Raw genomic sequence first — 23,662 nt, forward strand, 5'->3', positions numbered from 1 at the left:
ATGTTGTTTTCCTACAATATAGGGAAGTGTGTGATTTTGGATGCAGCCTGTGGGGCCTATTTTAATGATCTGAAATGAAAGTATCAAACACGAAACGCAAGTAACTTTGTGGGCGGATCTCTGGGACTTTGCGACCGACGCAAATCTAAATTGGGTTGGTCTGTATTACTCATAGGTGTGGTTTGGGCGTAACGTGCAATAAACCAATCAGAGCGTCCTCTCACATTCCCTTTAAGAGCAGACTCGCTTGTTCCACGGTGGATCGCTATTATAACGGCGGATTTTCCAGGCGCACGCAACTTGCATGATGGTAACGGTGATTTCGCAGTCTTCCGAATTTAGTTTCCTGGTTCTTGACGGACAACCGACTTTGTCAGATGTCCTTATATACCGATGTGTCTCGCCACTATTGATCAAACAGGTTTGATCCGTCATTACTACAATTCGCCTGAATAATTTGGGTAAATGTGTAAGCTAGATTTATGCTATTTTTTCACATCTTCATGGACACCACAATGATTTCCCTCGTGTGGTAATATTTGTCCTTGTAATTATGTATGGTTTGCAAAAATATGAACTGCTGCGTCTGTGTAGATGAGAGAAGCGCGTTGTGCTCTCGCTACATTATGGCCAACCATGCACCTTAAAATAGCATCTGAATAACACGCAACTGACTTAAGCCTAGGGTTTCCTGGTCCACTGTGGAATTGTTTTCTGAAACCGCAAAATAGCTCCAGGGAACGTTTGCGCCGGAACACGCCTCACCTTTTCGCTGAACCAAAATTATTTTGATTAAAGTATTGTAAAAACATAAGTGGCCATGACTTACTGATTATTATATCATATCTTTTTTACAGTGGAGGGTTAAAAATGTGCCAAATTCTAAACTCGAATCATGCCTGTGTTGCTCTGATAGTGTTTCTGATGATGGTGGATATTAGTTTTGGTGAGTGCTGTACAAATGTTTGGCTTCAGTAATCAGAGCAGGTGAAGAGCACAGTGAGAGCGCTCGCAATAACGTTTGTGCAAAAGCTGCCGCTCTAAGTAGAAAACAGGCTTAAACTACAGCTAATACAAGCAACAATGAAAACAACCGTCCCAGCTGGAGCTGATTGAAGTCCCTGTCTCTTTTCTTTCTGTCGCTCTCTTTTTCTCCCAGGCCTTCTATCCGCTAAGATGATTTCACGCTAAAGATCAGCCATTTGACAACACACACTTTAATTAGATATGTGTGGAAGAGGAAAGACACACACACACACAATCACACACCAGAGGAAGCAAGTAAGCAACTATGCCTCAAAACTGATCAAGTTAAAATATGGCCGTCTGACACTTAAAATAAAGGCTCTTTATTGGCTTCTGTGGTTCCATGTTGAACCTTTAACGTGCATTGAATCTTTCCATCCCACAAGAGTGGAAAAATGTATAGTGGAAAAAGTTCTTCAGATTATTAAAATTACTAAAATTGTTCTTCAATGGCATGCATCGCTGCAAAAACCTTTATATTTAAGAGTGGGTTTTTTTTTTTTTGCTTGCTTGCTCAATTTACCTGATTAAAATTTTACACAATTCTTGAACTTCAAATTAATTGCATTACATTACATTTATAAAACAGAAGTTTATTTAATCAATTTGCATTGCCACCAAGGTTTTGTTGAGTCCCTGCTGGTAGGTTGCAAGTAAAACTGGGTAGGGAATTTCAAATCATCCTTTTTTGACATTTAGTGCTATTTTTGTGCAAAATTTTAATTTTTGTTTTGTTTCATGAAGCACCTGTCAAGGTCATAAAGCCTATTTGTAGGACCATTAATTATTTTTTGCATTGTGACATTATTTTCAAGTACTTTGCATTCATTCATCTCTGTACCCAGCTAAAAAACAATATGCTCTAAGAACATTTTGTTAATATTCCTATTCTGAATGTTCTCTGAGCGTTAAAAACGTCCAGTAAAAAAAAAAAAAATATATATATATATATATATATATATATATATATATTATGCAATGGTTATGCAATTGTTAACTCTTTCCCCACCAGCGTTTAAAAGAAAAAAAAGTTGCCAGTCAGCACCAGCTTTTTTGGATCGTTTTCACAAAACCTTTTATGGCCCCCAGAATATTTTGTTGTATGAATATCTGAACATACAATATATCAAAAGAAAGAAAAGAGTCTCTGCTTTTAAACAGTAACAAAAAATAATATTCTAGCTTCATGAATCATTTTTTTCTATCAACACTTTCAACTTTCAAGTTTCATAAAAAAGCAACATTTTGAACAAAAAGCTAAGAAAATCTATGTCCGGATTAGATTCAGAAATATGATCAAATTATAGATCGAATCCTTCAGTGTCTTTTCAGCTTCACAGTTCTTTGTGGGTTCGACATTTCTTTCGGTAACATTCGATTTTGATTTATATGCTATATCATGTTTGATGATCATGTTCTTTTACATGTGCTTAAGCAATGCTTCTGTCGCTGGTTTCTGCTTCTTCTTTGCCTGTGTTTTGGAGATTCAGTCCTCTTTCAGAAGATGCGTAATAGCGCCCCCTACCGTATAACAATTACAACATTGATTAGCGGAAAATTCCGTCAATGGCGAGAAATGCTTCAGGAAACATTTTATTTTATCATTTTGCAAACATTATAGGAACGTTACTTTTGAATGTCATCTGAACATTGTAACAAGTAGTAACATTTTAAAAATGATGCACATTCAACGTAAGCCGCGGTCACAGCAGACTTTGAGAACGGTCGTGTTATGACGTTATACTCTGTAGCATATTTTTTATAAACATAAATTCAACATATAACAAATCTACTCCATTTTACAGCAAAAAATATGCGTTCTTTTAATTCAGACAAGAGGCCACGCCGTGACGTATTGATCTTCTATTGGTCACACGTCTTCATGTGATACGAAGACCCTGTGAGTCCTTCCTCTGAGTCTGCGTAGCTCGCAGGTTTGAGATCTCAGCAAAAGTGTGTATTGAGGGCGCATATCCACCGCAAATGACAAATGGGACACCACGGTCTTAACGGACACGTGCACGCGGCGGTCATTGTAAGTCTACAAAACCCCAAGTGCACATGAAGTGTGCCATTTGGGACAGGGCCGAATTCGCAGATCAGTTCACAAGACTTTGAAACACGGCAAAATGCTAAATTTCTTCTCATAGCTTTCTGCATGCATGTGAATGGAAACCAATGGAACGAAAAGTGTATTGTTACCGCCCTTCAAACGTATCAAAATGTTTTTGTGACATTATTAAAGACCAGATAGTTTTGATCAAACATTCTATTAATGTTACTCTAAATAGTTTGTTCAAAACTTTGAGAGACCAGAACATTAGCTAAAGGTCTGAGGACATTCACCGTTGGCTGGATATTGTTGGTCAGTGGAATAATCAAGGCTTTTTTTAAAGGGATTTGAGTCAGAAACGTTGGGGGTATAAGTCTTATCACTCTCACACTCCTGTACTATAGGATAGATTACTCCTCTATCAGTCTATCTGACCATTAGAAAGAAAGAGCAGAGCCTCAATACCAGCCAAAGAAATGAGCATCAGAGGGATTAAAATGCTTTAAAATACGATCGATCCTGCTGGATGCTCAAACAAAACGATTACACAACAATCTCTTGAGTTAACGATCGTTTGAACAGTAATCTGGATTACGGCCCTCATGAGTCTTGTATTGTGGTGTGTGTGTGTGTGTGTGTGTGTGTGTGTGTGTGGATACGCTCTAATCTCATTCAGACCGAGAAGGCAGATGAATCTGATCGGTTGCAGTTGTCCGGAGCAACAATGAAAGATTTGATGGCACAAATCTCGTAATTTGATTAACATCGCCTGATAATATCTCTCCTGAAATGGCGGCGCTGTTATCGCATGTTTGACTCGAGACAAACCGGCTGTGTGTGAAATAAATCACTGAGAAGCTGCACATACCGGGATATTTCAATGGGTCATATCACAAAGAATACATTTCCCTTAATTGTTTGAATAGGGATACGCTAATATTAAAATTCTGGCTGATAATGATGAGCCGTTAATTGTATTTGTTTTATGGCCATTGCTAAATTTCTTGTCCAAATAAATGTTAAATAAAACACTAAAGACTAATCGATTGTTTTAATTGCTGCAAGTGGCATCAAATTATTATTAAATTAAGATTAATATTTATTTTTGAACAGAGTCTCATCTGCTCACCAATGCTGCATTTGTTTATCAAAAATACAGGAAAAACAGTAATATTGTGAAATATTATTATAATTTAAAATAACACTTTTCTATTTGAATTTAGCCTATTTGAAAAAATAGCTGTGATCAAACATGAATTTTCAGCATCACTACTCCTGTCTTCATCGTCACGTGATCCTTCAGAAATCATTCTGATATGATGATTTGCTGCTCAAGAAACATTTCTGATTATTATTAATGTTGAAAACAGTTGTGCTGCTTCATATTTTTGTGGAAACTGTGATACACAATCCAAAAGTTTGAGGTAAGATTATTATTTGAGGACCAGCAGTAAAATGAGCATATTAGAATGATTTCTGAAGGATCAATCGTGTGTGTGTGTGTGTGTGTGTGTGTGTGTGTGTGTGCGTGTGCGTGTTCGCGTGTGTGTGTGTGTACTCTGGTTCACATTCACAACAAGAAATAGGGAGTCATTCCTTAAGCTTTACAGTGTGTTTGAGGCCTTTGAGACTTTGGCTGGGTTGTTTTGCTTGTTAGACCACTTCAGAGCATTTGCACTGCTAAAGAAAAAAAAAAAGACATCCAACCCCAATTTGCGTCACACTAATTTCCGTTCTAGAGTTACAGTTCCTCAGAGTCTCTCTCTCTCTCTCTCTCTCTCTCTCTCTCTCTCTCTCTCTCTCTCTCTCTCTCTCTCTCTCTCTCTCTCTGCAGGCCCTGAGGGAGGGTGAGGAGAAGAAAGGAGACATGAAGGAGATAAAGAAAAGGCTGATGAGGAGGGCAGGAAAACAAGCGCACAACCGCACCCGGTGGCACAGGATTCCCATTCAGACCCGGACAGGGACACAGCGGCGCCAGTGTGTGCGCGTGTGTGTGTGAGCGAGAGAGAGAGCAAGTGTTTAGAAGCCCAAGCATCCTAGTGGCCGATCAAGTGTCTCTTTCAAAAAAATAATGGCAGACAAGACAGCTCGAAGGGTAAGTGTGTGTGTATGCATGTGTGTATTGTCATGTGTGCACATTCATGCTAGCACATGTAAAAATCCTCTTTGGTATGAGCGCAGACGATGAGATGAGATTGTCAGAAGCACACAAGATATCCATGTATATAAACAAACATTAATGCACCTGTCATTGAACACCATCAGACTCAATTCTGCACTGTATCTATAAAATAACGTTAGAGAAAACAAATACTTTAATATATTTTAAAATGTAATTGATTTCTGTGATCAAAGCTGAATTTCCAGCATCATTACTCCAGTCTTCAGTGTCACATGATCCTTCAGATATCACTCTGATATGATGATTTGATTTCTGATTATTATTAATGTTGAAAACAGTTGTGCTGCTTCATTTTTTGTGGGTTTTTCAGGAAAGCAATAAAGCCATAAACTTTATAAACATAATTCATGACAAAGGAATAACTTAACTTGTGGGATTTGTATATGGTGAACAAATTATTTAATAGTGTCACTTTTAATGCGTCCTTGCTGAATAACAGTATTGATTTCTTACTGACCCCAAAAATTTGAAAGGTAGTGTACAGTATATATTACATTACATTTATATTTTTTATTAGATAAAGCATGCAGACTTCAAACATGACTGCAATTGGTGTCACTAGTGGCACAAAAACCCACTGCACCTTCCCAGCTAACAAAAAAATGTTAAATCACCGTTTTGGTTATGAAATTTTTTTAATTTTTTAATTTTTTTAAATAAAAAGTTTTCTCTGAAAGTTTTTTGGGTTATGTGAACGTTAAGGAAACATTTAATTTTATAATTCTGCAAACATTATGGGAACGTTACTTTTGAATGTTGTCTGAAACAAGTAACATTTAAGAAATATTAGATGAGCGAGCAACTGTTTCAGAAAACAAATGTCCCATGAACGCTATATAAATAATGTTTTTGTGCTAACATGTTGAGAACATTATTAAAGACTAGATAACTTTGAACAAATGTTCTATTAACACTTTTGGAAGAAGTTTTTGACAGTTCTGAGAATGGTCCCTGTTGGGTTATTAACATTATGCTTTTCAGAACGTTTTTCAGAAAATGTGACTTTTTCCCACATTAACCTTAGTAATCTTTGTGCGCTGGAATATCAACAAGACAATATGTCTCCAAGAGCTGTTGTGTCTGATGCAGTGTCCACAACATCCAATCCAAAACAAAACCAGGAACGATTGCTTCTGTTCCGTGAGCGTCTCGTATCGGTTTATCAGCTTGTGTACAATAATCCAGATGAAGATAGCAATCCCGCGTCTGTTGGTTAATCCCTGTCGGAATGTGTGTGAGTGTGTTGCCCGTATTAAGATACTGATCGCACATATTACCTTCTTATGAACTCTGAGTAAAAGCAACATGTTAAACTAGAGTAAACATGGACATCGGTTTTATACCGTTTTTTAAAAATACAGTATTAATACAATTCTATGCTTGAGACTGCAATGTATGCCTACTAACTACTAGAGTATGTACCTGCAATATTAAAGTTACCATGAAATCAAAATAACTTCCCCTCTTTCCTGCAGCTCATCTCTTTTCTTCTCTGATGATGCGTTTACTGGCGTGAGGGCGGGGCCACCTGTCACTCACTTGAGATCCACCAATAGCAAACCACAACCATCCAATCAATTCCCCATGGACAAAATCAACCTACATTTTTCTTCAAGTAGCCATTTTACTCGAATATAAATCACAATAGGGAAGAAAAGTCAATCGCAACTTTCGTTTCGTGCCAACTTAAAGGAACACTCCACCGTTTTTTGAAATAGGGCTTATTCACCGTCTTTCCTACATTTAGATAGGTGGGCAAATGCATTTTTGTCTCAGTGCATGCATTGTTTTAGTTTAGCAGGGTTGCCGCTAGCTTAGCTTAGCATAATGAGTGGAATCCTTTGTTGCCAGCTAGCATGTCCTGAGTAAAAGTGATTTAAAAAAAATAAAATTTACTTCTTGTGACCTGCGTATTCACAACGAGTACAAATAGCGAGGTAGATTACGACTAGGCGATTTCCTAGGCAGATATTGACCTGGGACTATATTAGGGTGAAGCACAGGCGAAGCACTGCTACTTGGGCGCAGAGATATCTTTTTTTGGTTTAAAATAGTTTATTTATTTATTTTTTATCACTTTTACTCAGGACATGCTAGCTGGCAACAAAGGATTCCACTCATTATGCTAAGCTAAGCTAGCGGCGACCCTGCTAAACTAAAACAATGCATGCACTGAGACAAAAATGCATTTGCCCACCTATCTAAATGTAGGAAAGACGGTGAATACGCCGTATTTTTTTAAAAACGGTGGAGCGTTCCTTTAAAAAAAAAAATGTATTGCCTGTGGTTCTATAGGTCCGTTCACACCAAGAACGATAACGATAATAAATATATTAGCATCCACACTAATGCACGATATCGTTCTGTTTATTCTAAGTGCGCTGCAGGTTTGTCGCCTGCTGTTTTAAACGCTCAAGCTCCTGGATTCTGATTGGCTGATAAAGTTTTTATCATTCATCAGCTGGAAAAATCGCTCTGAAAGTGATTCCAACAATATCATTTCTCAGTGCTGTTATCGTTAGAGTTATATATCGTTTCATATTTAGAACTATATCTTTATCTTTATTTTATTTTTTTATAGTTATCATTCTTGGTGTGAACGGGCCTTATGAAGAACGTTTAACAATTTTTTTTCACAAAAGCTTCTTCTTTACAGTGACAAAAGGTTCTTTAGATTATTCAAATGTTCTTCACATCCAGAAAATGGTTCCAGAAATGTTCTTATAAAACGGATAGTTCCGGTCCTTGATTCTGATTGGTTGAGCCGCGTTCGAAGCCGTTGTAAATGACTCAACAAACACACACCTGTGACTGCATCACATTAGTGTTACTGTGCAACTTCCGTTTGTGATTCTTTGTTGCTGCGTGTGTTGCTTGGCCAAAAAAGGTTCTTCTACAGCATCAACGGTGTACTAAATGACTATTTATGAAGTTCCTTTTAGAGAAGGAAGCTGCCTATGTAGACAGTGAGCTGTGTTTTTGCAACGAAGCTTGTTGTCGAGCAGCGGGACACAGCGGGGCTGAAGCATGCGAGCTGAAAAGTTGTGCAGTTCTGTGTAAGTTCAAGACACCGAGTGCCATCGGGTCACAGCACAAACAGCTCACGTCGAGCTCGTGGGGCAGCTTTTCACACTCACGCAGAGCTCGGGATAAACCCACCAATCACAGGGCTGATCACAAGCTCAGGGTTCAAGTGTGTGTCAAGGAGAGAATGCCCACAGTTCTCCACTGTCCACATTCTGACCATAATAACACACATGGAGGAGCTTCAGAGGACCAGATCAATGGATTCCATTGGAATGAATCCAAAATTCCATTTTGTTGCATTTGAATCTCATAAACTGCTTTGCAAATATGTCTTAATCATGAGAATGATCCGCTTTACAGGATTAGGAATCCAGAAATTGTTTTGACCTTTTTCTTTCATAAAACAGAAGGTGCTTTAAAGAAGAATTATGTAGCTCTTTTCGTTAAAATGAATAACTAAAATTTTAGAAGAGGGGATATTTGGTTTTGAATGACCCTATAAGTTTGTTTAAACCATCAAGAGGAATATATATATTTTCTTTAAATATTTTAAATTTGAGGGAAGAACAAATCCCTAAACTTTGTTAAGGTATATAAGACAAAAACAGAAAGCTCACAGCAAAAAGCATACACTGACTACAACATAATCAGTTATTAATATCCCATTGGTTCTCTCTTGTTTTTGCATGTGTTCATAATTTGTATGTATGACAGCCTGGTCAAATTTTTTTTATTTCTGCATGTTTCATTACGTTATTACAAATAAAACAATTGACTCCATGCTTTATGCAATATGATCAAAATATTTAACACATTTTTATAATATTTGAATAAAGGGTGAAGATGTCAATTTTCCTAGGCCGGACCTATAATCACTACACATGATTTTTATGTGGTTTTGTTTTTTGTTTTGTTTTTGGACAAATGTGGTCCGTAATATTAACTGTTATTATATGAATGAAAATGATGACAGTGTTTTCATTAATTGGAATAAATCTTAATAAATATAAATATTAGATGGAACCCCTAAGAAAATTCAATGAAAATGAGAAATTATTCCTTGGCAACTAACTGAAATAAAACAGCTGAAGAACTAAAATGACTAAAACCTGAAATAAAAATAAATTAAAGCTAAATAGAAATATTACAAAACTAATAAAAATAACAAAAGCATGTACAAAACTACTAAAACTTAAAGTAAAGTGACAACTGAAAATATTATATTATGTATGCATTTTATATATAATGATATATATATGTATATAATATTTTATTATAATTATAGTATTTATTTAATATATTATTAAATATATTATTATATATATATTCTATATTCTCCCTCATATTTTAATATTATATTAAATATTATATATATATATATATATATATATATATATATATATATATAAAATACTTAATATAATATTAAAATATGAGGGAGAATATATAATAATGTTTAATTATTGAAAGAAGTATTGCTTTAAAGAAGAAAATTATTTTGATGTCTGTCAAACTATGTCTATATTTATGTATTTATTTTAATGACAGCCAATTCCTCAAATATACAAATAAGACAACATTCCCAGCATGCCTTGCTGCTCTGATCTTCTCCTGAGAGCCCCGGTCACGGCTAGTGTAATTACAGAAGACAGGAACAAGTCACTCACACCCATCAACTATTGGAAATGTCTCTTCCACTGACTGACAGAAGAAGAGAAACCAGAGCGAGTGGAGATGTCTCAGGCTCTGAACGAGTGATGTCCTTCTCCATGCCTTGAAACTGTCAGTCAATCCAGACAAAAGATCTATATTGTTCTATACTGTCCAGACAAAATTACATGTGGCTCCTCGTTCACACTTCTGACAGGTGATAATAATGCGCTGTGTGAATGAGTAAAGTGGGGTAGTGTGTTGAGGTCAGGTTATGACTTGTGTAAAATGGCTCCTGGCTGTTTAATCAAGCATAAGAAGTTTGTCAATGATGTGCTGAGTGAGGAATGCCGTCTCTCTTCACAGACAGGCTGATTCAGTGATCATTTGACACTGCGTGCTTAACATGCTGAGATCGGTTTGGCTGTGAAATGACACTGTTTCTAATGGCAGGTGTGTAAAGCAGGCCTGAGAACTTCTTAGTGTAATTCCTACTGGTAAACAGAAGTCACTCAGATGCTTTAGTGGCCACGCTATGCTGCCATCTTCTGGTGGATGCGAGTATAGTGCAGCAGAGCTCCTGGCTGTCACGTGACTCTGAGGAAGGTAGACCTGCTTTGCCTCCATCATGTGGTCATACTAACACACTGGCGCATTTTTGAAAATTAGTATTTCAGTATTCCATGTTCACAGAAAATGATGTACAGTATACACAATATCCACCTTTTTTTTTTGCAAAGCGGAAGTAGGCTGCTTAAGCTGCTTCTTTTTTTTTAAATACGATTCATGTTAATAATAGATATAGAGAATAATACATTTAGACACCCATGCTAAAGTTGCCTAAAAAGAGGAATAAAAAAATAATCTTTTGGAAATTTATCTTAATGCCTTAATGTAAAAAATGAGGACAAATCTAACCTTTAAGGACACCAATTTTCTTTGTGAATGAATAATGTATCGTAAATAAATCAGCGTTCTTCCTTAAAATACAGCGTGCATAAGTTTGGACACCCCTATGTAAAATTCGCATATAGAGGCAGGCAGATTTTTATTTTTAAAGGCCAGTTATTTCATGGATCCACATCCAACATTTATTTATTTACGATACATTATTCATTCACAAAGAAAATTGGTGTCCTTAAAGTTGTGATTTTTCCTCTTTTTTTTTAAAATAAGGCATTAAGATCAATTTCCAAAAGATGATTTTTTTATTCCTCTTTTTAGGCAACTTTAGCATGGGTGTCTAAACTTATGCATAGCACTGTAGATAGTTAATAGTAATTTTTTTGTTTATTACTTCATTCAAGGGACGTAGTTACTATGTGTAATGGCAAGTAGTGACAGACTATATTTATATCTAAATGTAAGATGTATTCATTTTGCTTTTAAACACTTTTGCCTGAATAAAGTGAATAAAAGTAAAAGGTATAGTCCGGCTTCTTATTCAATTTGTTCTTTATATTTTACTTAATTCCAATGTGTGAATTTACTATGTAAAAGAAAAACTGAGTAAATTTGACTTCTTGCTTATTGAGGGATATTACAAAAAAACAACAGTATAAAAAGTGATGTTAGGGATTTTAAAAGATGGTAGGCCTATTTTTAGTGAGCCTAACTCATTTCTTTTCTTGCTTTAGAAGTAATTTAGGCAAAGTGACATTTCTAAAATTCACCTTCACTTAATTGTGATCACAGATGACTGATGATGAGATTTAAAATAATGATTTTTATCTTTAAATGTATCTTAAGTTTTGAGTTTATTGTATTCTACACATTATGGGATAGTTCACCCAAAAATAACAAATTTGTCATCATTTTCTCACCCTCATGTCGGACCCTTCTTTTCTGTTTGGATAACAGAAGATATTTTGAGAAAGGTTTTTGTCCCTACATGGTTTGGTTACTAACATTCAAAATATCTTATTGTGTGCTGCTATGTAGTAGAAGAAAATAAGTCAGAATTTGGGTGAACTATCCCTTTAAGACACAATGGGGGGGACATGAAAATGCACTGCAATGTAGATATTGCCTTTCAATGGCTTTCAATAACTAAATAACCCACAATGAAATGTCTAGCCATTGTTATAATCAAGGTTAGATGATCAAAGCCCTTGTCCAGTGCCCGTGTGTCCCTGTAAGCCCGCAGCATGTCCTGCTGATCCCATGATGGATGTTTTTCTTCACTCAGCAACTCAGCGCTGCAGCATCAATCCTACCCTGACTGACGTCACCCCCAAATTTCGCAGCTCCGCACTACCTCATTAATGAGACTTGTGATCAGAAATGGCGGAAAGATTACTCGATGTAGAGTTATTTTTGTCTCCCAAAGCTCATTAGGTGCGGCGGAAGGGTGACTGAAAACACGCCACGCGACTCTTGTGTATGTGTCTCGCGCCTGTGAGCTCAGGTTACCGCGAACACTGCGTCTCAGCGCGTCCCACAAAAACACCCACTTTTGTATTCTGGGGAGGGAAAACAGACTCCATCGGACACTTCGAGGGACAAACTGCTTGAAAATGTTGACCCTGTTGACGGCTATGTACTTGGTGGTGCGCACGGCTTCGGCGCAGGTAAGACGCCTCTCCTTGACAACGGAGGCGTAAGATGCACCATAAAAGTACGTTTTTTTTCTTTGAACACGAGCGGTATGCGATAAAATATCATTAAGGGTTTATCCTTACCGTGCATGCTAAAGCATAATCCGCCAAATATCTGATAGTTATATTTAAAGCAATTGATTTCATGATAGAAATGTCATTAAAATGGTTGCAGTGTTTTGAAATGTGGTGGCTGGTTTATAGCTGGTCCAAATAGTCTAAGATTATTAGACATTAGCTTGTCTAAGATGGTAATTTGCTGGCCATAGCAATGAGGCTGGTAAACCAGTCAATTACCATGTTAGATCAAGGAAAAACCATTTAGGAGCAGCTAATGACCAGCTTGAACCTGTTAGAAACCAGGTATCTTTTAAAAACACAGTTAAGTTGGATTTTCTAGTAGGGATTGGTTGATACTGGCATTAGTCTCATTCATCATGTACGCCTTGAAATCCTATAGTACGGCAGTACTAGGGCATGATGATTAATTTAGGATGCTTTTGGCAAGCAGAGTCCAGCACCATGGATAGCACTCGCTCCGTCTGGATCTCCACCTTTCCAACGGCGTGTTATGCAACGTTAACTTGGCTGAAGTGCCTTTGTCCCAACCAGGAGCAAATATCTGCATCAGTGTGTGGCTGATCTGTAGCGCTGCACTGTGTTTTAAACACACACCCATGCTGGTCACACCAGTGAAGTGCAGAGGGAGACTGTGATAGTAAAATGCATCATTTAGCCTGAAGGCAAGCCCATTAGAGGCTTTTAAAACTTACATTGGTTAACCCAGGGTCATTATTAATCCTGAGGTATGGTGTAATCATGTTATCTTGTTAGCACACCTTGACTTTTTGTGAACTACTGTAAAGCTGGGGATGTCACATTTAATAATGTATGACATTTTAGATCACATTGGGAACCAACAATTAAATAGTTAATTATAGTTTTTTTAAAGCTAAATTAAATTAATTAAAAGTTAAAAAGCAATATATATATATTGAAAAATCTATTTTTTAATTGGACGGTTCTTGAACCTTTTTTTTTGAGTATTTAATACATATTGATATATATGTGTGTGTGTGTGTGTGTGTGTATCATATATACAGCTGTGAAGCCTGGGTCATATACAGTCATCACTTAAGGTTGCTGGAGCGTTTCCATATAAGGTGCTTGCAGCGAATCCTGGGAATCACATGCTATGACCATGTACCACATTCGGAAGTGCTTGCTAGAACAAACTGCAAGAGTATGGAGGCAACAGTCACTGAACATCAACTACGCTGGCTTGGGCATGTTATCAGGTTGCCTCAAGATCGCCTTCCACGACAAATCCTTTATGGTCAGCTCCATCAGGGCCGCCGTTCTGCAGGGGGGCAGAAAAAAGCGGTACAAGGACCAACTAAAAACATCACTAGGAAAGTGTCAAATGAATCCATCATGCCTGGAAGAATTGGCAGCAAACCGAACCACCTGGAAGCAGCTCTGCCACACAGGAGTAGAGCAGCTGGAATCTGAGAGAAATAAAAGGAAATATCAAAAAAGACTACGGAGACATACAACCATGCCTGCCCCTACAAACCCGGACTTTACATGCTCAATATGTCATAAAATTTGTGGATCAAGGATTGGACTCTACAGTCATGAAAGAGTACACCGCAAATGAGGTGGAATGTCATCATCGGATACGATGGACTACCAAAGAAGAGAGAAGATCATATATATATATAGCCTATGTATCAATCATACAAGCCTGACAAGCCTATTTTAAAAAAATATTTATATATATTTTTATACATCATTAATACATATATAAAATTATATGCCCTTAACACCTCAAAATGTGCAATTTGGTGCAGTTGTTATTAATTTGGCAAAAAAGTAAGCAAAACAGACATACTTACATAAAATGCATAAATATCAGTTGTCACTCTATATCTATAAACAATAAAGTAAAATAAAGTATGCGTAGTTTTATGATCAAAGCTCTATAGTTGTAATTGTGGGGCGAAACGTATAATGCAATGCAATACAATTTATGATTGAGAGATGGACAAATAAACATTCCTCAAAAGCCTATTGTATCATATTTGATACTTATATTTGTAACACGATTTTTCTATAAAAGATTATGCATGAATAATAAAGTAAACAAGTAAACCTACAAATGTTGCTTCAGTTCAGTAAGTGTTTTAAATATTAATAACACTATAAAAATTATTCTTACGTTTACTTTAAAAAGTATAAAATATCAATCAGGCGACAGAAGGCATATTGTAGATTGTACACAACAGATTTTTCAGCAAAGTTTTTGATCATCTTGATAAATTAGAGGGCTTTGAACTTACTGTATCATGATACATTAGGCTTTATAGGGTTAAAATACTCAAAGCACCGCACGCCACAGAAGTGAAAGCACACGAGCTATTTGACCTTACTGGTCTCTTTAGGAAATGCACACGGCCTCACATGTTTCCTGTTCAGCCAGGACATTCAATTAAGAAAATTGGAGCTCATGAATTTATATTTGAAAGTGAAATCATGTCTTTAGAACATGATAACAGTTTGGCATCACATGGTCATGTGAGATTCTGATGTGCAAATGTTGCCGTCAGAAATGTGGCTGTTGTTGTGACAGAAGAGGAACTTGTTTTAGATTCTTCACACAACCTCCCAGAGACCACAAGCATGATTTCCTTCTGACTGAACTGACAATAAGCTTGGGTTTTAGTTCTATATTTCAATGGGGTCCAATTCAGTCCATAGTGAAAGTGCTTCGATTTTGAAATTTATTATTATAATTCTCAAATTGTATTATAAGCATAACAATATAAGAGAAAATTGCATAGAAAATTATTGCTAAATTGGATTTGACCTCTTGAAAAAATATATGGTGGTGATCATGTTGTCCTGTTTGAGAATGTTCCCAAAAGCTTTTTGTGCTTCAATGGAAGTTGAGCTCTAAGAGGACACAGGAGTCTGTAGGGGGCTCTATGCTGTTCTGTTATAGGCTAGGCTATTTTCGGAGAGGCTAGCAATAGCGAGTTAGCTTTGAAAGCATGAGATCGCTCCCTCCCTTGTTCGGAGCGCCTCCAAACCCACGCCTCCTTCAGAACACATGAACACACACAGCCAGAGCAAACAAAAGCGTCACGAGAGACGACGTTATGTCTCAAAGAAAATAACATTATAAATATAATGAACATAAACACTTAAAGAGCGCTGACTGCTGCAGATTCATTTCAGCGCCATCATTTCAGTGCCATTAAAACGTGAGTGTAATATCACGGGTTTCTATAACCAAATTACAGTAGTTATGGTGAACGCAGCATCAGCTGGTTGTTTTAGTTCAGGAGGAACTGTAAAAGACGGCTGCTGTTTCGTTTGCGCTGCTCGGTGACTGACGTCTGTCTAACTCTGCATAGCATGAAACGCGCTGATGACGTGTGATATGATGATGAGGTGTGGAAATACATACGTCGACAGGCAGATAGGACATCGTGTCATTGCTTTCAGACCAAATTCAATGATTGGACATTTTATGGTCCTATACGCTTCCACAGACGATAAATACATTTAGACCACTTAACGTAGTTACAATCAGGATGTGAAGAGACTTTTAAACCAGCATAACAAAAAATGTTTCTGGAACAAATCGCCTACCCTGCCTTTAATGTCATCTGAAGGTGACAACATGAAGCTATTGTGTCAACATTTGAGCAGGATATGTTGTTATTAAAGAGTTAGAAAATAGTTAGAAACACACACACACACACACACACACACACACACACACACACACACACACACAAACTGTCTTTAATGACCTCTTAATGTCTATTGTAAAGGACATAAGGATACACAGGCCTACATGACTATTTTTTGTCTTCAATGTCCTCTTTATCACTCTAAGATGCTTATTCTGTTTGACTGTTCATTCAAATGACTTAACTTTAACTCATCTGTTTTCAGGTGGCTATTATAGACAATTTGTAGTTCAAGGACCCGAACCTAACACCATAACTCAAAGGGACTTTCAAAACTCGACCTTTATACGGTTTCCAAGGCTTTTGCTCCATATATGGTCGTGCAGGGGGCGTGTAGGATGGGAGGGCTTCGGCGCGGGTTCTTGTGGGTAAATCAGTTCCTTCTGTAAACTGGTTGATGGGGGAGAGCAGCAATATAAACTACATATCCCGGTGTGCAGCGTGTCTGTGCCTGTGAAAGCACATGACATATTTCCATACAAGAATAGAGGTGACCCTCCGTTCAGTCTGAGAGGTAGAGCAGCAGCCCATCTTTGTCGCACATCTCAACCTGCACAATCAGAAACATGGTGAGATTCTCATCCCTCCATTTTAGTTCTGCACGATATTTTAGCAGAATCAAATCAAGTTCGCAATGTTTTTTTTTGTATAGCATGGTGGGCTTGTTTGATCTTCTAAACAATTTTGGGTGGGATTTAGTTTTTGTTATCTGAATTAATGTGAAATCTGTGATGAGGTAACGACTCGTATCGAATCATTTTGAAGCAGTTTAATAAACGTTCAACTGCCATTTCCGCGTTTGTGGGGGTGTGTGTGATTGAGGTGCCATCTTTTGTACCCATTGGCACTATTTTTCGCTATTTTGTCAAATTGTATTTGTAAATACTTCGAAGTGAAAATTTTCGTCGAAGTTACAGTCTCGCGCACATAGTGAGGTTACCATGGTCGCGCGGAGCATCCGTGGCATCGCTGTTTCATTCATTCATGGAGGAGGATATAAATGAATGAATTTCCATTCGCTGAAACAATTATGTGTTAATAAATAATCAAATCTGCCACTTCTGATATATTATTTTTACTGATTCCAGAGAGATAGGCCTTTGTTCCAATAAATAGGTCATGCTGTTGACGCCAGTGACTGTGTTTTGTTGCAGGCCGAGCCGATCCGAGTCCTGGTGACTGGCGCAGCGGGGCAGATCGCTTATTCTCTGCTGTACAGCATTGCTAAAGGAGATGTGTTCGGCAAGGACCAGGTGAGACTGGGTTATTGCGTAACACGACACTGGGGGGAAACTGCAAGTGGAGCAATCTGGATTTTAAACCATGCTCTTGTGTTATATAATGTGTGATTAAAATATGCGACTCTTTTGATCCCTCAGAATAAGCCACTGGTTATTTATGCAGTACGTAATACATGTATCGTGTGCATGCAACACTTGAAAGCAGATATTTAGTAATTTTGAGATTGTTTTGAACTGACCGACCAATACAGGTATATGTTTATGATTCTGATAAAATCATACAATTGATGCAATGATTAATAGCCTCATATAAATGGCCTATAACAATAAAATAATCTTACTGAATATTTGAATGATAGCAGTAAAATACAACAATAATGTTACTAGATATTTTGAGATGCATATGGAAGCTTGTTTCTGCCATGAAAAAAAAGGTAATTGATACAAATTAGATACAAACTCGCAATTCTGAAAAATAAACTTGCAATTTGAAGAATTGTGTAATTCCGTGGCAGAAACAAGCTTCCATATTGATATCTCAAAACCTCTAGTAATTCTGCTCGCAATTTGGACTTTTTTACCCTCAAAACTGAGATATAAACTTGCAAATCTGAAAAAAAAGGTCAGCTCTCAATTCGTTAATTTTCTTGCAATTGTGAGTTTATATCTTGCTATTCAGAGTGGAAGGGAATGTCAGAATTGCAAGCTTTAAACCTGCAATTGCAAGAAAATGTACGAATTCTGACTTTATAACTTGCAGTTGCGAGTTTATATCACACAATTCTAAGAAAAAGTCTGAATTGCAAGATATAAACTTTAAAAAGTAGCAATTACCTTTTTTATTTGGGGGCGAAAACAAGCTTCCATATATAAATGCAAATGTATTATTAAATACATTTATTTATGGCATTGTTAGGTGCTGTTGTTTAGAGAGACACCAAATGGCATTTGAGTCTTGATCAAATATTCTGTAAATGTTTGGTCATGTTGATTAAAAATGTGTAATTTCAACGTATATGTATATATACATCTCAATAGCTTCGCCTATACCACATATGTATAGTTTTATATATGCATTATATCAACATCATATCGTTCCATCACTACTTCCTGCTTCGCTTGTCAAAATGTCCACTAATTTTAAACCTGAAATTCAAAAAAGACATGAACGAGGTGCACTACTGAATGTGTATAATTGTATGTCCGCTGTCTAAAGTGTATACTATGCTGCACATATTCTGTGGCTGATGCAGTGTAACATGCATGTTGTTTCTCTTTGCCTCCTCTGTCAGCCAATCATCTTGGTGCTCCTGGATATCACTCCCATGCTGCCCGTGCTGGATGGGGTCGTCATGGAGCTGCAGGATTGTGCTCTTCCTCTTCTGAGGGGTGAGGGGTCGCTTCTCTTGATTTAATCAAACCTCATCACGGTGGCACAGTTTTCATCGGACTCCTAAGGGACGCTTAGAGACTTAGTACGGCAGCTTGGTTTATTTATAGCCAACATCTGTAATGTATTGAAATGCAGAAGAGCAAGCGTGACTCTGCAGAACGGATCTGCAGCAGTTGCACAAAAAATAGCATGTGGTACGCAGTGTTTGAAGAGCAGGGAGGTGTAACCAGCACCGACTGCCCTTATTGGCTCGCACTGTGGGATAGTCTCTGACCAATGGGAAACGGGATGGTGCCGCAACAATGGGAGGAGGAGGCCAAAGAACAGCTTGTATCACAGAAGTTGTGCTTTGGTTGAAGTCCATTCTGATAAATAGATCTTTACTAACTGTCGTTCTGAAGATTATCAATGAAATGAGCCAATTCAGGAAATCTCAAAAGCCTCATAAACGATTTATGGTGATGTGATATGAAAGTGTCAGGAGATAATGTCAGCACATGCTCCTGTGAAATAATAGTCTTGGTACAAAACATAATGAGGCTGCATTTCCCAATACTGATGCTAAAATGTTTGCATGTGCAGTTTACGTGAGTTTATCTTTCAATCACATGCAATTATCCCATGCTTGATCAACTAAAATTGTCTATAACTTATTACAATAAACAATAAGAATATATGTTTTCCTCCTGGTCCAGTCAGACAGTTAGTTCAACAAGAAGTTATTTTGATTGATTTATTTTTAAATTAAGCTTTTTTTTTAGTTATGAAAAAAGACTGTATGTGTGTCATTTTAATTTGCTATAAAAGCTGGAAAGATTTCATACAATACATTTTTTAAAAGTCAGTAATGAACTTGCCATGGAAATTTGTTGACCTAAATCTGATACTATTTCTGTGTCCTTGTGTTTATCTGTCTTCCCCCTTCACAGATGTGATTCCCACTGATAAGGTTGAGGTGGGCTTCAAGGATCTTGACGCTGCCATCTTGGTGGGCTCTATGCCAAGAAAAGAGGGCATGGAGAGGAAGGACCTCCTGAAGGCCAACGTGGCCATTTTTAAAACCCAAGGTGAAGCACTGGAGAAGTACGCCAAGAAGACAGTCAAGGTAAAAGTCTGCAACAAATAATGCAGCTTGAGGGAGTTTTTGTGCTCACTTAATTTGTCATTTTTATCGGTTTTCTAGCCATTTAATTTTCAACAGCAATGTGATAATTCGATGCAGGCCTAATCAATCACTTGTCAGTATTTGGTGTATGCTGTTAAAGCGTTCAATTATTCTTTTCTTTCCATAGGTGCTTGTTGTCGGGAACCCAGCCAACACCAACTGTTTGATCGCCTCCAAATCTGCTCCCTCCATTCCTAAGGAGAACTTCTCCTGCCTGACCCGTCTGGACCACAACAGGGCCCGCTCTCAGGTCCGAACCCCGCTGCCTCATTCACCTTCAGTTGTTATTCTGCTTTATTGAAGTTCTCTAAGTCTTTGTGCTTTCCAGAGCTGCAGGTAACTGAGGTTTTTCTGTTGTCTAACTCAATGGCAGTGTCCCACATGTAGCTTAGTTCTAGAGTAGCCATGTATTGGTATGAACTCTAAAATAGGTCATAGAATCACATGTTGTGTGATCATCATATGCCATTTTAGAGGACCTTTTAGCCCTCCCTGCAGATAAGCACAGATCACGCATACAGGCCTCTTGCTCATCTGCAGTTTTCCTCCATGCCTGTAGGTGGCGATGCGTGTTGGTGTGTCCTCTGACAATGTGAAGAATGTGATTATCTGGGGAAATCACTCCTCAACTCAGTACCCAGATGTGCACCATGCTATCGTGAACCACCATGGGAAGGAGATGGCAGCCTTTGACGCTGTGAATGACGAAAGCTGGCTCAAGGGCGACTTCATCTCCGTAAGTCCAACATCTGAACCACTTTTGTAAGATTATCAGGCCTTGTATTATCTAGGGGGAACATCTGAAAAGCCATAACTTGCTGTCTGTGTAATCTAACTTTTTCTAGTATAAATAAGTGATCACAAAAGAACAATTGAAAAAAAATTACGTGTCACATTTGTAAATGGTGAAGAGATATTAATAATTATCATAAATATCATTTTATAGCGATATTGACATGTAATAACAAAATATAGGCCTACTAACAAGCACAGCAAACCTGGATTTAAAAATATATATATTATTAGAAAAATCACAATAGGATTTTATCCCCAAATCATGTAGCCCTAGATTAGACGAGCCACATTAAAGTTACTATTATTTTTAACAATTTGATATATTTATTGTTCAATGGGGTTTTAATCACCCTGCAGCAAAGATTTGAGGCAAAGTCGCTGTTAAAGGGGCATTATATTTATCGTACCCCATAAGTCAGATTCCCTGCTTGACTTCTGTGTGAGCTCTGCTTCATACATCGCTGCACTATTGACAATAGACATGCTTTAATGTGCCCGCACCTTTATACATGACCTCTTGTATCTTATTGCTTTAATTTACCAGTCTTTTAATTTCTGTACGGCAGACGGTGCAGTTGAGAGGTGCAGCTGTCATCAAGGCCAGGAAGCTCTCCAGCGCAATGTCTGCTGCCAAAGCCATCTGTGACCACATGAGGGACATCTGGTTCGGCACTCCTGATGTGAGTTCGCACCTCTGTCAACCCTTTACAGAAGAAAATAGAGTAAAACATTTCCGTTTTTTCCTAAATATGTCCAGTTTATTAATGCTGAATCATTCTGTCTCTGAGCAGGGCGAATGGGTGTCTATGGGCGTCTACTCCTCTGGTAATTCCTATGGAGTTGCTGATGACCTCATGTACTCCTTCCCTGTTAAGATCAAGGTTTGTTTTCATCACTGAAAGTTTTAAATTCCTAAACCATTGAAATTAATAAAAAATACCCCTTTATGCTTTTTTCACATCCCGCTTTGCAGTTAATTTCATTGGGGAAAAAATCAGACTGAACCATCTGACCAATCAGAGCAGAGTAGACCAATCACAACAGACTGAACCATCTGACCCATCAGAGCAGAGTAGACCAATCACAACAGACTGAACCATCTGACCAATCAGAGCAGAGTAGACCAATCACAACAGACTGGGTCATCTGACCAATCAAAGCAGAGTAGACCAATCATAACAGACTGGGCCATCTGACCAATCAGAGCAGAGTAGATCAATCAGAGCAAACTGAACCATCTGACCAATCAGAGTAGACCAATCAAAACAGACTGAACCATCTGACCAATCAGAGCAGAGTAGACCAATCACAACAGACTGAACCATCTGACCAATCAGAGCAGAGTAGACCAATCACAACAGACCGGGTCATCTGACCTATCAGTGCAGAGTAGACCAATCACAACAGACTGAACCATCTGACCAATAAGAGCAGAGTAGACCAATCACAACAGACTGGGTCATCTGACCAATCAGAGCAGAGTAGACCAATCACAACAGACTGAACCATCTGACCAATCAGAGCAGAGTAGACCAATCACAACAGACTGAACCATCTGACCAATCAATGCAGAGTAGACCAATCACAACAGACTGGGCCATCTGACCAATCAGAGCAGAGTAGATCAATCAGAGCAGACTGAACCATCTGACCAATCAGAGTAGACCAATCAAAACAGACTGGGCCATCTGACCAATCAGAGCAGAGTAGGTTCTCAGAAAGGAGGGATTTCGAGACAGAATCCTTTATCAAACCGTTTTAGATACTGTGAGAAAAGAGATGATGCTGCAATGTATATTATGAGAGAATTAAAGTGTTTTTTGCCCTTGGATGCATGTGAACCTATTGTAGGAGACAAAAACAAAAATAGAAACATAAGAAATGGCCTAATAGGGACACTTTAAATAATGAATAAATGAAATCAAAGCATTTGGTAGTTTAAAATTACAAGATTTATAAGTCATATGTAAGTACTGCTCATTTTCATGCGTTTCTGTATGTCGACCACAACAGAACAAGACCTGGAAGGTGGTTGACGGACTCACCATCAACGATTTCTCCCGCGGGAAGATGGACGCCACCGCCACTGAGCTGGTCGACGAGAGGGACACGGCACTCACCTTCCTTGGAGCGTGACTCAAGACAACACAGCAGCCGTTAGACCTTTCCATGTCCCCAACTCCCCGACTGTAACGTCCTGTAGATGTCACAGCTGACCGTGTGTGTGTGTGTGTGTGTGTGTGTGGATATTCATGTATCTTAACGTGTGCGTGCGTGCGTGTGTGCTACTTCACCAGAAACGTTTGCAACGTAACTTACTTTGCTTGAAGTGTCCGGGGCAACACCTGAATGAAAACATTTCCCAATTAGAACTGTTACGCACATGGTTGTCCTGACCAAAATAATGATCATCTGTCATGCAACAATAAAATGCCATGTGGAAAATGTCAGATTTGTTTTGGATTATGTTCTCATGCAAGATGTCCATCTCATCTCTAGCTATGAACACACAGAAGTTCAAAATATTAAAATATATATATAAATATATATATAAAGTTACTTGAATATTTAGCTCAAAATTGTGTAAATATGTTTCCATAATTAGCTCCAGGAGAAGCTTGGAGCTTTAGTCTTATTCTCCTGTTTCCTTGTAGAAAGAAGGAATGGGAAATCATTTAAATTCATTGGTAAGAAAGGATGGTTAACCTATTTCCACCACATAAGAAAAACAATAATGATTTGGTAAATCCAAATTGACATGAAAGTTCAAGA

General features: G+C 37.8%; 1 protein-coding gene across 2 annotated transcripts; it reads left to right on the plus strand.

The window, feature by feature from the left end:
• Positions 1-12,051: 12,051 nt before the first annotated feature.
• Positions 12,052-23,340, plus strand: mdh1aa (malate dehydrogenase 1Aa, NAD (soluble)). 2 transcript variants are annotated; one of them, XM_079617274.1, is made up of 9 exons: positions 12,052-12,508; positions 17,451-17,549; positions 18,830-18,926; positions 19,860-20,035; positions 20,223-20,345; positions 20,655-20,831; positions 21,457-21,570; positions 21,682-21,771; positions 22,904-23,340. In XM_079617274.1, the coding sequence occupies exons 1-9, from the start codon at positions 12,455-12,457 to the stop codon at positions 23,024-23,026; spliced, it is 1,053 nt and encodes a 350-aa protein (XP_079473400.1). In that variant the 5' UTR covers positions 12,052-12,454; the 3' UTR covers positions 23,027-23,340. The 2 variants fall into 2 exon arrangements, with proteins under 2 accessions (XP_079473400.1, XP_079473401.1); XM_079617275.1 differs by lacking the exon at positions 12,052-12,508 and adding an exon at positions 16,632-16,865.
• The last annotated feature ends 322 nt before the right edge of the window (positions 23,341-23,662 follow it).

Source organism: Phoxinus phoxinus (genome assembly GCF_949152265.1).
Source record: "Phoxinus phoxinus genome assembly, chromosome: 6".
NCBI lineage: Eukaryota > Metazoa > Chordata > Actinopteri > Cypriniformes > Leuciscidae > Phoxinus > Phoxinus phoxinus.